The 17,837-nt window shown below is 37.5% G+C and overlaps 1 protein-coding gene across 4 annotated transcripts in view; it reads left to right on the forward strand.

Moving 5' to 3' along the window:
* LOC128705333 (sphingomyelin synthase-related protein 1) overlaps positions 1 to 14,562 on the forward strand; it is a 344,236-nt gene extending 329,674 nt beyond the window's left edge. For all 4 annotated transcript variants that reach the window (XM_070089639.1, XM_070089640.1, XM_070089641.1 and 1 more), the window contains exons 8-9: positions 7,620 to 7,770; positions 7,969 to 14,562. In XM_070089639.1, coding sequence (XP_069945740.1) covers positions 7,620 to 7,770; positions 7,969 to 8,339 — 522 coding nt within the window. In that variant the 3' untranslated portion in view covers positions 8,340 to 14,562. The remainder of the gene's footprint in view (positions 1 to 7,619; positions 7,771 to 7,968) is intronic.
* Positions 14,563 to 17,837: the final 3,275 nt, after the last annotated feature.

Genomic DNA, 17,837 nt, shown 5'->3' on the forward strand with positions numbered 1-17,837 from the left:
GGCACCTCATCCCTTGTTTGATTATCATATAAATCCGGGGAAGAGGTTACCTCCATTTCAACAATCGGAGTTTTTCCAGAAACATTAAGGTGGGTGGAGTAGTGATGGTGGTGGGTGGAGTAGTGATGGTGGTGGGTGGAGTAGTGATGGTGGTGGGTGGAGTAGTGATGGTGGTGGGTGTAGTAGTGATGGTGGTGGGTGTAGTAGTGATGGTGGTGGGTGTAGTAGTGATGGTGGTGGGTGTAGTAGTGATGATGGTGGGTGGAGTAGTGATGGTGGTAGGTGGAGTAGTGATAGTGGTGAGTGGAGTAGTGATGGTGGTGGGTGGAGTACTGATAGTGGTGGGTGGAGTATACAATATTTCTTATTTATAAATACATTTTTCTTACTTAAAAAACCATAACCAAAATTTTTTTTTTGGGGGGAAAGGGGGACTGGAATGGATTAATGGCATTTCAATTAATTTTAATGAGGAAAATTGATTTGATACTCGAGCAAATTGAGTTACAAGCTCTGTCATGTAACGAATTAAACTCATAAGTCAAGGTACCACTGTATTCACTTTTATTTTTGTAAGAGCTGAAGGTTTAAAAGTTGTTAAGAGGGGGAAGCTCGCATCCTGAATTTTTGCTCGTATCCAGAAACAAAAAATTGACAAAGCGACTGCTCGTATCCTGAAAAACTTGTGTGGTGGGGCACTCGTAAGCCAAGGTTCCACTGTATTGTAAACAATATTATGATGAAAATATTAGTGCAGGTTATTGTGTTGAATGCAACAAGTGTACGTATATACATTATGCATTATATTGGTCTCACAGGTCACAAATGTTATTGGAAAAAAATTAGAAAAAAGAAAAATAACAAAAAAGTAAAATAAAAAAATTGACTTATCAGAAGTCGCCGATGTTGCCGCCACCCAGTCATTGAGGGTCAACTTAATGCCTCTATATCTTGGAAAGTACTGATTGGGATTTTTTTTTATTACCTCTAGAAAAATATCTTTAATTGTGCAAGTTTTTTTTTTTTTTTTTTTTTTTTTTTTTTTTTTTTTTTTTTTTTTTTTTTTTTTTTTTTTTTTTTTTTTTTTTTTTTTTTTTTTTTTTTCCAAAAAAAAAATTATTGGACCCTGGCTGACACTCTTGAGATTTGGCCTCTAGTTTCACTGTCCACTCAACACCTCTTCATAGACTGTCCTTCCTATTAAAGTGCATGAAAGATACACTTCTGACATCTTAACCTCCCCAAGACAAAGTTGTCATCTCACTGAATGTCCCACCTTCAGTACTAACCTATTACAGTGGACCCCCGGTTTGCGAAGAAATTGGTATCTGATAAATCCGGTATCCGAAGCATTATATTGCAAAAAATTTGCCTCGGTTCCCGTTACAAAACCTGGTATGCGATACGATTCATATGAAACGTGTCCACATGTGACCTGAACTGCCCCGTGTGTGCCAGTGTTTACAAGCCAGCCAGTGTGCGCGCATCTGAGGATACATTCGGTACATTCCATATTATCCATATTATCACTGTTTTTGGTGCTTGTTTCTGCAAAATAAGTCACCATGGGCCCCAAGAAATCTTCTAGTGCCAACCCATCAAGACCAAGGGTGCTAATGACTATTGAAATGAAGAAAGAGATAATTGCAAAGTATGAAAGTGGAGTGCATGTGTCGGAGTTGGCCAAGTTGTATAGTAAACCCCAATCAACCATCTTTACTATAGTGAGCAGGAAAACGGCAATCAAGGAAGCTGTTCTTGCAAAAGGTGCAACTGTGATTACGAAACAGCGACCGCAAGTGTTAGAAAATGTTGAGAGACTGTTATTGGTGTGGATAAATGAAAAACAGATAGCAGGAGATAGCATCTCTCAAGCGATCATTTGTGAAAAGGCTAGGCATTGGCATGAGGATTTAATTAGAAAAATGCCTGCAACTAGTGGTGATGTGAGTGAATTTAAGGCCAGCAAAGGCTGGTTTGAAAGATTTAAGAATCGTAGTGGCATACATAGTGTGATTAGGCATGGTGAGGCTGCCAGTTCAAACCAAAAAGCAGCTGAAAAATATGTGCATGAATTCAAGGAGTTGAATTCAAGATATGTTGTGCAACAGAGGTCCAGTGACTCTCAAGCTGGTCCTAGTGGCATTAAAAGAAGAAGGGAAGTAACCCCGGAAAAGGACTTGCTACCTCAATTCCTAATGAAGGGGGATTCCCCTTCTAAACATTAAAAACTTCGACACTCTCCCCTCCTCCCATCCCATCAATCATCACCAGATCTTCATTAAATGTAAGTGTCAATTATTCTATTGTGATTATTATATTGTTATTATTGTTATTGTAATTATTATATTGCATTAAACTTAATATTTCATGTGGTAAAAGTTTTTTTGTTCATACTTTTGGGTGTCTTGCACGGATTAATTTGATTTCCATTATTTCTTATGGGGAAAATTGATTCGCTTTCCGATAATTTTGGTTTACGATGAGCTCTCAGGAACGGATTAATATCGTGAACTGGGGGTCCACTGTACACCAATTTTTATTTCAGTTTTATTTGCATTAACCCCTAAATTTACACACCAATGTCTCTGCAAAAGCAGAAGCTCATGATTCTGTTTTTGCATATCACTCTCATCCTCCATATAGACAAAACCTACTACATACTATTTGGAAACAGAGTTTTAACCCCTTCACTGTCCAGTTCTCGAGTCTGAAACTTGTCCACGAATTTTCAACAAACTTTTTTTTTTTATTTTTTCATATGAAATGGTAGAGAATCTATTTTCTGAAGGTAAACTGTCAAAATTACACTTTCTCAAAATTTGCTGTGTCAGTGATATTTACGCATTGGTGATTTTTGCCCACTTTAAGTCATATTTTAGGCCAATTACATGTTCAAGTTGACCAAATTCTTAGCTAGTATGTCTTCCATTTTATCGACTGAGCACAAGAAATTGCCCAGCCAACTATTTCAACTACCCTGTAAAGTGATCAGAAATTGGTATTTGGCCAATTTTACACAAATTTCAAAATATTTCAGTTACGAAGTTGAATCCAGAATAAACAATGCAGGCATTCCTGGTACTGAAATGACATAATGAATAGGAAAACATTGTATGAAGTAGGTGGTACTGTATATTGTTAGTAGCTGTACAAAAATTGTAGTGATTCAGACTTGTCACGATGTTTATAAAAGGGAGGACTTTTTTTTGTCAGTAAAAATGGACCTTAAAACAAAGAAACTTGAGTTGCAGGTTGGTCTTTTAAAACATAATGAGTGTGATACAATACCTGGAGTATACCTGAAGGGTGCTCCTGAGATCATTGCCCCTGCAGCCCAGTCCATGGCCAGGCCTTGTGGTGTATCAGGGCCCGATCAACCAGGCTGTTACTGCTATCCAAATGTAAACCAGCATACGAACCACAGCCTGGCTGGTCTGGTACTGACTTTAGGTGCTTGTCCAGCTCCCTTTTGAAGACAGCCAAGGGTATTGTCACAGACGATATTTATGGATGACACAATGCTATTGAGAGGTTCAATCCATGGCCAGGCCTCACAGTGCATCAGGGCCTGATCAACCAGGCCGTTACTGCTATCTGAACGTAAACCAGCGTACGAACCACGGCCAGGCTGGTCTGGTACTGACTTGAGGTGCTTGTCCAGCTCCCTTTTGAAGACAGCCAAGGGTATTGCCACAGATGTTGTTTATGAATGACACACTGCTGTTCACAGGTTCAGTGGAAAAATGTTGCAGAGGTATTTATTAATTTAAACATTTTTAAAAGTATAGTGTAGGTACAATAGTAAAAAAAGAATAGGAAGTAAAGATGATAAAATATTGAAAGGGAAGGAGTACTGATGAAGTGAATGGATGAAGATACATTGAAATGAATGTCAACAGATAGGTGTGTAAATAATACTTGTGACTGGTTTTGAGGTTTTATCAACTCTCCTGGTAGTGTTGAAGACCTAAGGGAAAGATTTGTCAATGAAAGCAAAACATTAGAAAGAAGGAGCACTGCAGCAGGCCAAATGGCCCATGCTTGGCAGGTCCAAGTCACCTGTTGGCCCAGTCCATTCATGCCCACCCAATCTCACTCATTTATTTGTCTAATCTATTTTTAAAACATAGCATTTTAGCTTCAGTAATGTTTGTTGGAGCTTTGTTTCACTCATCCACAATTCTGTTACGTAACCAGTGCTTTTTTATATCCTTTCTAAATCTAAATTTTTCCAGCTTGAAACCATTGCTGCAAGTCCTGTCATGGTTAGCTAATTTTAGCACATTATTTACATCCCCTTTATTCTTGTTTTTCTTTTATACACCTCAATCATATTCTCCTAATTCTATGTCTTTCTGGAGTGCAGATTCAGGGCCTCAGTCTATCCTCATAGGAAAGATTTCAGATACTTGGGATCAACTTTGTCATCCTTCATTGTAAGTTTTCCAATGCATTTATTTTCATTCTGTGCAGCATAATCTTAAGTGATGCCTAACCAGTGATGTATAAAATTGAAGAATAACCTGAGGATTCCTGTTATTTATACATGTACTTTGAGATATGAAGCCAAAAATTCTATTCATTAGCCACTGGATTAAAAGTGTAGCCATTGGCACTAACTACCTGGAGGGTGTTCTGGGGGTCAATGTCCCTGTGACTCAGTCTTTGACCAGGCCTCCCAGTGGATCAGGGCCTGATCAACCAGGCTGTTACTGCTGGCCACACACAATCAATGTACAAACCACAGCTTGGCTGATCAGGTACTGACTTCAATTATCTGTCCAGCTCCCTCTTGAAGGCAGCCAGGGGTCTATTGGTAATTTCCCTTATGACTGGTAGGAGGCTGTTGAACAGTCTTGAGCCCCCGGACACTTAATGTGTTTTCTCTTAGTGTACTAATGATACCCCTACTTTTCATTGGGGGTACATTGCACCGTCTGCTTAATCTTTTGCTTTCATCGGGAGTGATTTTGGGTGCAGATTTTGACCAGTGTCTCTAGGATTTTCCAGGTGTAGATTATGATGTATCTCGTCTGCGCTCCATTGAGTACAGGTCAAGTGATTCCTAGCGTTCCCAGTACAGTAATTAAGGTGTTTGATGGAGCTTATATGTGCAGTAAATGTTCTCTGTATATTCTCTATATCTACAGTTTCACCTGCCATGAATGGTACTGTTAGTGTACAGCAGTATTCAGTCCTAGGGAGAACAAGTGATTTGAAAAGGATCATCATTGACTTGGTATCCCTTGTTTTGAAAGTTTTCATTATCCATCCTATCATTTTCCTCGCAGAAATAATAATGACACTTGTGATCTTTGGAGGTGAGATCCTTTGACATTAACACTCCCAAGTCTTTAACACTACTTTTCCACTCTATTGTGTAGTTGTAGTATACTGTGTACTTCCTCCAGTTGGAGGAAGTACTAGCTTGGAGATTTATCGTGTACTCAATGTATAAGTCTTGTGCAGATTCCAGTGGCAGGGATAGTGCTTGTGTTTCATAAGTAGAGTGGTGGTGATAGTTTGGTGGGTCATCACTGGGTCATGACGGTGCTGTATTCTTTTGAGCAGACAGTTATAGAGTGAGTGATGGTAAATGTGTTATCATAGTCTCATACAAAAACATGGCGAAACTTCTTTCAACAAACTGGCCATATCCCACCGAGACAGGGTGGCCCAAAAAGTAAAAAATGAAAGTTTCTCTTTTTAAATTTAGTAATGTATGCAGGAGAAGGGGTTACTAGCCCCTTGCTTCCGGCATTTTAGTTACCTCTTACGACACACATGGCTTACAAAGGAAGAATTCTATTCCATTTCCCCATGGAGATTAGCAGAAATAAACAAGAACAAGAACTAGTACGAAAATAGAAGAAAAGCCAGAGGGATGTGTGTATATATATGCTTGTACATGCATGTGTAGTGTGACCTAAGTGTAAGAAGAAGTAGCAAGACATGCCTGAAACCTTGCATGTTTATGAGACAGAAAAAAGACACCAGCAGTCCTACCGTCATGTATCACAATTACAGGTTTCCATTTCACACACTCTTGGCAGGATGGTAGTACCTCCCTGGGTGGTTGCTGTCTACCAACCTACTACCTAGAACAAGACAAAACATTTAACCCTTAAACTGTCCAAACAGATTTACGTTCACATGTGTAGTGCTCCAAAAGTAGATCTATGTTTTTTTTTTTACATATTTTCAAATATAACAAAAAAAAGAAAAGTAGATCAAGTTTTTTTTACATGTTTTCAAATGTAAAACAATAAAAAAGATTACATTTATTTTTTACATTCAAATGTTGAAAAAATGTAGATCTACGTTTGGACAGTTTAACCCGTAAATGGTCCAAACGTATATATACATTTTTTCAACATTTGGAAGTATGTAAAAAAGTAGATGTTTTTTTTTTTTTTTTGTTCTTTTTTTTTTTTTTTTTTTTTTTTTTTTTTTTTTCATTTGAAAACGTGTAAAAAACTTTGATCTACTTTATTTTTTTTTTTAATTTGAAAATATGTAAAAAAAACATAGATCTACTTTTGGAGCACTACGCATATGAACGTAGATCTGCTTGGACCATTTATGGGTTAGGGGTTAAGAAAAATCTGCATAAACACTACAGAACTTTACAAAAATCACTGGAAAATACTACAGAAACCCTATTAAGAAATTGTTTATATTAAATAACTGAATTCACTGATTTGAGAAATTAGGAAAAGTCGTAAAGATTAGAACTTATAGGTTGAAAGTAACTAGGATCCTGTTAGTGGATGTAAGGGTATACCAGGAGAGGGTTTCGGAGGTCAACACCCCCACTGCCCGGTCTGTGACCAGGCCTTGTGGTGGATCAGGGCCTGATCAACCAGGCTGTTACTGTTGCCACGTAAACCGACGTATGAACCACAACCTTGATAATCAGGTACTGACTTTAGGTGCCTGTCCAGAACCTTCTTGAATACAGTCAGGGGTCTATTGGTAATCCCCCTTATGTATGCTGGGAGGCAGTTGCACAGTCTTGGGTCACTGACACTATGTTGTCTCTTATCGTGCTAGTGGAACCCCTGGTTTTCATTGGGGGGGGGGATGTTGCATCGCCTGCCGAGTCTTTTGCTTTTACTATAGGGAGTGATTTTTGTGTGCAAATTTGGTAGTAATCCATGTAGGATTTTCCAAGTACATATTTATAATCCTGTATCTTTCCCACCTGCATTTCAGGGAATACATGTCGAGGAACTTCAACCTTTCCCAGTAATTTAGATGTTTTATCATACTTTTGTGTGTTGTGAAGGCTCTCTGTACATTTTCTAGGTCGGCAATTTCGCCTGCTTTGAAAGGCACTGTTAGTGTGCAGCAATATTCGTGCCGAGATAGAGCAAGCAACCTGAAGAGTGTCATCATGGGCGTGGCATCCTTATTGCATGAAAAAGTTTCCTGTAATGCATAAGAAAAGTGATCCAACCTGGAAACACACTATATATTACAGGAATATTAAATGAGAGTATACCTAAATAAAAAATGATGTATGTAATTTCATTCACAGTTTACAAAAGATTATTAGATTTTCATTGTGATATGTACATATTAGGCTTCTCCAAATGTTTGTCACCCTCATTCAGGATCCCAGTGACCTACTGACACAGCTGGAGCAGGCCTGGATAATCTGGCAGGGAGGAGGACTGAGTATCAAGGGGGTTCGCACATGCGGTGATTACATGTTCAGCGGTCACACCACTGCTCTTACTTTGCTCAACTTCTTCATTACAGAATGTAAGTGCATTTTTTTCCTTCCCACAGACTTTATTATTATTCATATAGGACTTATGTCAGGGAGGTGCCTGCCCTTCACACTCCATGAGCTTGCCAACACCTATAGTACACGAAATTTATTTACATTAGTAAGAATGTAAGTTTCAGTATGTACTTATTATTTAGAAAAGCTAAAAAAAAAATTTTTTTTCTCCTCAGATACTCCAAGACGAATGTATTACCTGCACATTGCTTCGTGGGTCCTTAATACTTTTGGTATTTTCTTTATCCTGGCTGCACATGAGCATTATTCGATAGATGTTTTTATTGCCTTTTACATCACATCACGTATGTTTCTTTATTATCACTCATTAGCAAACAATCGTGCCCTGCATCAGAGGGATTCATTTAGGACTAAAATCTGGTTTCCAATGTTCAGTTATTTTGAGGCACACATTGATGGTATTGTGCCAAATGAGTACTCAAATCCACTCTGCAAAACCAATCTTATGTTCTTTTGGAATAATGCAATTGCATCTCCTTACAGAAGCATATTTGGTGGTGTTAAAAGGAAGGAGAAACGGAAATGACAAGTGTTGTCCTTTGACAGTGAGGTGCCGGTGACGTGGTATAAAATGAGTTCTTCCTGGGTTGTGACTAAGCTCAAATAATTTATAACTAGTGTATCTTTGAGTTTAGGACCAGTTTCTAATGTTTGCACCACTTGTATGTCTTGTCCCTTGTTTTGTTTTATTGTTAACATATATTTAAAGATTAAATAACTATAATAATTTAGATGTGAGGCAAACTATATAATTAGGCCAACGATTAGTTTTACATAAGTTGGCAAATGTATATCATAGTTTGTCAGCTTCCTCTGCTTTACTCTGTTCTCAGGGGCATTATTACTTCCTCACAAGTTAGTTTTCTTAAGACTGTAGGCAGAGCTCTCATTTTATGTTCATGGTTGAAGATGCAAATGTTGGTTTGCAAACTTTTTTTTTCAAGAATAAGTCAGAATACTGTTGCTGCAGCACTTCACTATTAACCCACAAGTTGAGAAAGAAACCTTGGACAACATTTTGGTGTGTCTTGGATCATTATCAAGTTACAACTTGACTTAACCCTTTGAGTGTCAAGACCTCTGCTCACAAACTTGCTCGTAGTGTTGAAGAATATTTTTTCACATGAAATGATAGAGAATTGTTTTCCAAAGGTAATAAAAGTTCAAAATTTGATGAAAAATTTGTGGAATTACACTCTCTCAAAGTTAGTCTTGGCGATATTTATGCATTGGCGGTTTTGCCTACGTTGAGCCCTACTGTGGGCCAATTCCATTGTTCCAATTGGCCAAACTCATAGCTATTTCACTAGAACTCCTTTTATTCTATCGATTGAGTATAAGAAACCACCCATTTACCTATTTCAACAAGACAAAAAAGTGATCAGGAATTACTAATTTGGCCAATTTCACACAAAATTCAAGAAAGGCCAATTTCAAAATAGGGGCCAGAATAAACAATGCAGACATTCCTGACACTAAAATAACACTTTCTCTGTTCATTAGCCACATCTTGAGGCCTTATATTATGCTTGCTTTTCATTTTGAATTTTACTGTTATTCAGACTACTGCATAATTGTATAAATAATATCAGCACATTCGTGAATGCATATTAAACCCACCAGTTGACACACATTAGACGTGTGGCATAATTTGTTTGCTCTTGAACATTATCAAAAATTAAACACTTCTGCTATTTTGAGCTCAATTTCAAGCTACTTTTAATTGGTAAACCTTTCAAAATCATCTCGGTTTCTGTGATATATCTTCCATTCTATCAAATGAGACCAAGAAAATGAGAATACAACCATAAATACCACACAAAAATACATTGCAAAGTCACTGTTTTAAACCAATAACACGGTTGTATTTTTTTTTCTTGTTATGCACTGTGCTGCAAGATTTTTTATACTGCACACACTGACCATGCAGACCCATACGCTCATATGTAGGCCTACCAGCTTTCTCCCGCAAGATTGGAAACCGCTAGAATTTTGGCATAGTATTACGGGACCGACACTGTTCAATGCTGTAATATTATGGCACCAACACCGAAGGGGTTAATAATGATCCAGGATGGAATGAAATCTCATTTTGTGTGTTCTCTTTAATTTGTGGGTTAATAGTGAATTGCTCTTGTTTTGTTATGTGCGCCATAATATTTACAATAGGTATTGTTCTTATAAAGCTTGTTAATTATTGTCCATTTTTATATGATGGAAAGAGAGAGTTGGTATAGATGAGTGATGACAGTTAATGACAGACAGGCAGAAGGAAGACATTGGCAGTAATGAAAGTTTTTATGATAATGTTTCACCTTACCAAGTCCAGCCTTACTTGAGTGAAATGTCATAATGAAATATTTCTCTCCCCTCGTCCTTCAGTCATAGGTGATTCGTGTTTACTTGCTTGATTACAGAAAATATTTTTATGCATTACACTGGTCAGCATAGATTTTAGGCTAAAATAAATTTTTTGTAGCAAAATCCAGGTGTATAGAAATAAACAGAACAAGAAAAAGAAATTCTGCTAGTAAATATTTTGTTGGTTGTGGTGTTGTGTTAGAGAAGTAGCAGTTACTCTCACTTCAGTGTAATGTAAATACTATAACTATTTTTATGCAAATAATGCTTGGAGCTGATGAAATCAAATTCTTTTTTCATTGTTTCAAAGCTTAGTAAAAGTAAGTTTTGAATATTGAGAGGTTATGGGGATAATCCATAAAAGTGCCTATTTAAATACGAAAAACTTAGTAAAAGTTGTTTCTAAGTCTGAAATAACAGATTTTTGAGAGAAAATGTTAGGACATATGTTAGGAATATGAGATGAGAGGCATTGTTTAAAGGTTGCGAATTAATAATTTTGGATTAAATATATAAGACGTTCTCTTCATAAATTGGTTTAATGAATATGACATAGGTAAAATTTGTTATCAAAGCAATGTGAGAGATTTCTCATTTATGTTATCAGTTGTGCATTTTCAATCTCTTCCAATAAGTTGCCTTTCAATTTTTTAAATTACAAGTGGACAAAATATAGATAAATATATTGGTGTGTGTGATACACACAGTGACATAAATACAGAGATCTTTGGTTTGCTCTGTTGTGTACAACTTAATGATATTGTTTACTCAGATGACACCCTGTATATTACTTTAATGTTAAGCTCAAGTGCTAAACTAAAATATATATTGAGTCAGTCACTGCTCTGGTCTTGAAGGATTTGATTTCAAGATTTTGTTAGCATTGATGATTGAAAATACTTGCCAAAAAGTATTATGTAAAAAAATGTATTTTTTTTTATTTTGATAACATTTGCAGAAGACTAAGTGTTGGGAAATGTATCATTGCAGTTTAATTTTACCATGGCTCATGCTGATCTCAGTATCAGAATGAACTTAATTATGTAACATGATAAAATTTATCACTAATTCTTGTCAGCTGGGTGGTGTGTAGAAGTTTTATATTGAGACAAATTAAAACAAGGAATCGTTCTATTTATAATTATGGCATTATGCAGACAAATATACAGAAATTCTTGGTTTTAAGCTCTTAGCAGTACTACAGCATACTGTATGTTCACTCATTTGCTCTCTCTCACTTTAACACTTTATCTCCTATTGTACATTATATTTTTTTTTACTTTATTTTATCTTTAACACTCAGACCATTCCTGCTGCAGTAGGATGACCAGACAAAGAGAGCACTTTCACTGTCACATGTTCAATCACTGCCCTGCCAGAAGAGTGTTGGCACAGTGCAGATGACCTTCCAAACTGCAACATTCCCACCCCTTCTTCAGGGTGCAAGCACTGTACTTCCCACCTCCAGTTTCCCTGAATCCTTTCATAAACATTCCCTTGCTGACATGCCAAGAGCATGCGAAATCATAAAAGCCACTTGCTTCCACTCCTACTTAACACACAGGCATGTTGAATGTCCAAGCCTCTAGCATTCAAAACCTCCTTTACCCCTCCATACAACCTTTCCTGGGATGATTTTACTCCTCCTCCCCTCCACTCCAGATTTGTGTGCTCTTCTATTCATCCTATTTTTTTCCAGCCTCTCTAAATTCCCAAACAGCAACTTTGTAATCCTTTGAATAATACTTTTGGTGACCCTGCACCACCTAATCTCTAAACTCTGAATTTTCTGCATATCCCCACCACACATTACCCTCAAACATGATACCTTTGCTGTCTCTAGAGTCCTCCTCATTGCAACATTCAATACCCATGCTTCACACCCATACAACAATGTTGGTACCACTATACTTTGGTATATTCCCATTTTTCATCAATGGATACATTAGTTTCCACAGATGCCTCAGTACGTATATCACTCATCTTTTTTCCATGGTCACTTATTTGATTCGCCTCATCTCTCATAGAATCATCTGCTGATAAGCCCAGTCCCATGTATCTGAACACATTTACTTCCTTCATACTCCTTCCCTGCCATCTAATATCCAGTCTTTCATTACCTATATTTTTTTGATACCATCATCACTTTGTCTCGTTTAAAGTCACTGCAATGTTTAAAAGTCCATGCCTCCCACCCATATAAAAATGTTGGTACAGCTGTTCTCTGGTGCATCCCCTTTTTTGTCTTCATAGATAAACTAACTAATCTTTCTATCGATGCCATAACACACCACCTACCTTTTGTTCCCTCATCTGTGGTTCATCTCGTCTTTCTTAGATACATCTGTTGACATGTCCACTTCCACATTTCTTAATATGTTCATTATACCATAGTCCCTTCCTCCCTCCAATTTTATACCCTATCTTTCATTGTTTTCACTTTTTATTACTCATCACATTGTTCTTTTCTATGTTTTTTCCTTCAATTAATCAGCCGTATCCCTCCGATGCAGCTTTTCTATATGTCCTTTTATTTTCCTCCTCTTACATACCCATTCAAATTCATTCACCAAACTTCACAACTTCTCAAAACCTCCCAAAAGAACTGTCATTGGGAAAGAGCAGTTGTAACAACTTCCTCTGTGTATTAGATTCATAATTTTTAATCCTACCACATTTGCATTCACTTCTTTTACAGTCCCATTTATCTGCTACATATCAAATTACATTCTATTAAACTGAGTATAGGTTTCTGGTTGTCGTCTTGTCATCGATACCGAGATCGGGAGACAGCACTCTCCTGTCTTTGCACTGGACAGACTCCTCTTACTCATGGGTATCTCATGGAGAGGCATCCTGGTCCACTTTGTGAGAATTGTCAGGTTCCAGCTTCTGTTAGCCATATTCTGTTGGACTGTCCACTCTATTAATGAGCACGCAGAATTTGCCTTTGATATCATCACCACTCTCCTGCCCTTATTTTATCTTCCCTCCTTGCTGACGGACCCTCCTTTAACCCTTTCAGGGTCCAAGGCCCAAATCTGGAGTCACGCACCAGTGTCCAAGAATTTAAAAAAAAAAAAATTGTTATTTTTTCTTATGAAATCGTAGAGAATCTTTTTGTGAAGGTAATAAAACAAAAAGTACGAAATTTGGTGGAAAATTGACGAAATTATGCTCTCGCGAATTTTGATGTGTCAGCGATATTTACGAATCGGCGATTTTGCCGACTTTGACTCCCATTTTAGGCCAATTACATTATTCCAATCAACCAAATTCTTAGCTATTTCACTAGTATTACTTCTATTCTATCGATTGAGCACAAGAAATCGCCAAGTCAACTGTTTCAACTACAAAATAAAGTGATCGGAAATTGTTAATTTGGCCAATTTAACACAAAGTTCAAAATATTCCAATTTCAAAATAGGGTCCAGAATGAACAATGTAGGCATTCCTTGCACTAAACTAACATTTCCTCTGTTCATTAGTTATGTTTTGAGGCTTTACAAATAAATTCCATTTTGATTTTTTATTCACATAATGAATTTTTATTCACACCAAAAAATAGAAGATTTACTGTTATGCAATACTGTAATAATTGTATAAATATCATCATCATATTTGTGAATGTATATTAGACCCACCAGCTGATGTGTATTAGACGTGTGAGGTCGTTTGTTTACTCTTGAATATCGGCAAAAATTTAACATTTACGCTACTTTGAGCTCAGTTTCAAGCCATTTCCAATGCTAAAACCAATCAAAATCATTTCTATTTCTGTAATATGTCTTCCATTCTATCAAATGAGACCAAGAAATCGCAAATACAACTATAAAAAACATACGAAAAAACACTGCAAAGTTGCTGTTTTAATCGAAAAATCATGATTTCATTTTTTTTCTCTCATTATACACAGTGTGCTGCAGGATCTGTTTTATGTGGTGCACACATACCACATAGATGTATTCTCTCATATCTAGGCCCAAATGTACCACTCACAGTTTATCAGAGTGAGCTGAGCTCATGGCGTAGATCTACGGTTTGGACCCTGAACGTAAAGCCGTAGATCTACGGGACGGACCCTGAAAGGGTTAACTCAGGCCCTCATGTTGACTTTTTGATGGCAACTGATTTACTTCATAAACTTTGATGATGCTGCCTCTGGCATGCCTTGCAGTCTTCTCTACCTCTCCCTCTTGCTGCCCTATAGCCCTGCACTTTCTCCTGCTCTGCTGCACTGTATGACCCTACTAATAATACCTCTCCCTTTTGTTACCCAATACCCCTGTATTCTTCCCTACCACACTGCACTGTTTGACTCTTGTAAATTTAGTGTTTCATTTTTTATAATAATAATAATAATAATAATAATAATACAGACTTATCCCCCTATAATTTTTGCACTCTCTTTTGTCCCCTTTGCCTCCTTTGTATAAAGACAAAGGGGACAAAAGAGAGTGCAAAAATTATAGGGGGATAAGTCTGTTGAGTATACCTGGTAAAGTGTATGGTAGAGTTATTATTGAAAGAATTAAGAGTAAGACAGAGAATAGGATAGCAAATGAACAAGGAGGCTTTAGGAAAGGTAGGGGGTGTGTGGACCAGGTGTTTACAGTGAAACATATAAGTGAACAGTATTTAGATAAGGCTAAAGAGGTCTTTGTGGCATTTATGGATTTGGAAAAGGCGTATGACAGGGTGGATAGGGGGGCAATGTGGCAGATGTTGCAGGTGTATGGTGTAGGAGGTAGGTTACTGAAAGCAGTGAAGAGTTTTTACGAGGATAGTGAGGCTCAAGTTAGAGTATGTAGGAAAGAGGGAAATTATTTCCCAGTAAAAGTAGGCCTTAGACAAGGATGTGTGATGTCACCATGGTTGTTTAATATATTTATAGATGGGGTTGTAAGAGAAGTAAATGCGAGGGTCTTGGCAAGAGGCGTGGAGTTAAAAGATAAAGAATCGCACAAAGTGGGAGTTGTCACAGTTGCTCTTTGCTGATGACACTGTGCTCTTGGGAGATTCTGAAGAGAAGTTGCAGAGATTGGTGGATGAATTTGGTAGGGTGTGCAAAAGAAGAAAATTAAAAGTGAATACAGGAAAGAGTAAGGTTATGAGGATAAAAAGATTAGGTGATGAAAGATTGGATATCAGATTGGAGGGAGAGAGTATGGAGGAGGTGAATGTATTCAGATATTTGGGAGTGGACGTGTCAGCGGATGGGTCTATGAAAGATGAGGTGAATCATAGAATTGATGAGGGGAAAAGGGTGAGTGGTGCACTTAGGAGTCTGTGGAGACAAAGAGGGGAATGTATGAGAGTATAGTTTTACCAACGCTCTTATATGGGTGTGAAGCATGGGTGATGAATGTTGCAGCGAGGAGAAGGCTGTAGGCAGTGGAGATGTCATGTCTGAGGGCAATGTGTGGTGTGAATATAATGCAGAGAATTAGTAGTTTGGAAGTTAGGAGGAGGTGTGGGATTACCAAAACTGTTGTCCAGAGGGCTGAGGAAGGGTTGTTGAGGTGGTTCGGACATATAGAGAGAATGAAGCGAAACAGAGTGACTTCAAGAGTGTATCAGTCTGTAGTGGAAGGAAGGCGGGGTAGGGGTCGGCCTAGGAAAGGTTGGAGGGAGGGGGTAAAGTAGGTTTTGTGTGCGAGGGGCTTGGACTTACAGCAGGCATGCGTGAGCGTGTTTGATAGGAGTGAATGGAGGCAAATGGTTTTTAATACTTGACATGCTGTTGGAGTGTGAGCAAAGTAACATTTATGAAGGGGTTCAGGGAAACCGGCAGGCCGGACTTGAGTCCTGGAGATGGGAAGTACAGTGCCTGCACTTTGAAGGAGGGGTGTTAATGTTGCAGTTTAAAAACTAGTGTAAAGCACCCTTCTGGCAAGACAGTGATGGAGTGAATGATGGTGAAAGTTTTTCTTTTTCGGGCTACCCTGCCTTGGTGGGAATCGGCCAGTGAGATAATAAAGTAAATAATATATATATATATACACCTACCATCCGACTTATGACCGAGTTCGGTTCCGAGAAACCGGTCGTAAGTCGAAATGGACGTAAGTCGAACTTTACTACTGAATATCAACATCACATTTTTGTAATGACTTTATTTTATTGTGTTATTTTGGTATTTCATGTTTTACTTAACTTTTTATGCTGTTAGTACTGTATTTTATACTGTAAGGTTTAGGATAAACACTGTGTACAACATAAATAGTTGTTTATTTCCCAAAAATTTGGCAAAAAAAACACGGTCGTAAGTTGAGTGGTTGTAAGTCGAGCAGGTCGTAAGTCAGATGGTAGGAGAGAGGGGGTAAAGGAGGTTTTGTGGGCAAGGGGCTTGGACTTCCAGCAAGCGTGCGTGAGCGTGTTAGATAGGAGTGAATGGAGACGAATGGTACTTGGGACCTGACGATCTGTTGGAGTGTGAGCAGGGTAATATTTAGTGAAGGGATTCAGGGAAACCGGTTATTTTCATATAGTCGGACTTGAGTCCTGGAAATGGGAAGTACAATGCCTGCACTTTAAAGGAGGGGTTTGGGATATTGACAGTTTGGAGGGATATGTTGTGTATCTTTATATGTGTATGCTTCTAGACTGTTGTATTCTGAGCACCTCTGCAAAACCAGTGATAATGTGGCAGTGTGGTGAAAGTGTTGAATGATGATGAAAGTATTTTCTTTTTGGGGATTTTCTTTCTTTTTTGGGTCACCCTGCCTCGGTGGGAGACGGCCGACTTGTTGAAAAATATATATATATATATATATATATATATATATATATATATATATATATATATATATATATATATATATATATATATATATATTATATATATATATATTATATATATATATATATATATATATATATATATATATATATATATATATATATATATATATAGGTAGTAGGTTGGTAGACAGCAACCGCCCAGGGAGGTACTACCGTCCTGCCAAGTGAGTGTAAAACGAAAGCCTGTAATTGTTTTACATGATGGTAGGATTGCTGGTGTCCTTTTTTCTGTCTCATGAACATGCAAGATTTCAGGTACGTCTTGCTACTTCTACTTACACTTAGGTCACACTACACATACATGTACAAGCACATATATACACACCCCTCTGGGTTTTCTTCTATTTTCTTTCTAGTTCTTATTCTTGTTTATTTCCTCTTATCTCCATGGGGAAGTGGAACAGAATTCTTCCTCCGTAAGCCATGCGTGTTGTAAGAGGCAACTAAAATGCCGGGAGCAAGGGGCTAGTAACCTCTTCTCCTGTATATATTACTAAATGTAAAAGGAGAAACTTTCGTTTTTCCTTTTGGGCCACCCCGCCTCGGTGGGATACGGCCGGTGTGTTGAAAGAAAGAAAGATATATATATATATATATATATATATATATATATATATAATATATATATATATATATATATATATAATATATATATATATATATATATATATATATATATATATTTATATATATATATATATATATATATATATATATATGTAGTAGGTTGGTAGACAGCAACCGCCCAGGGAGGTACTACCGTCCTGCCAAGTGAGTGTAAAACGAAAGCCTGTAATTGTTTTACATGATGGTAGGATTGCTGGTGTCCTTTTTTCTGTCTCATGAACATGCAAGATTT

The sequence above is a fragment of the Cherax quadricarinatus genome, chromosome 29, assembly GCF_038502225.1.
Source record: "Cherax quadricarinatus isolate ZL_2023a chromosome 29, ASM3850222v1, whole genome shotgun sequence".
NCBI lineage: Eukaryota > Metazoa > Arthropoda > Malacostraca > Decapoda > Parastacidae > Cherax > Cherax quadricarinatus.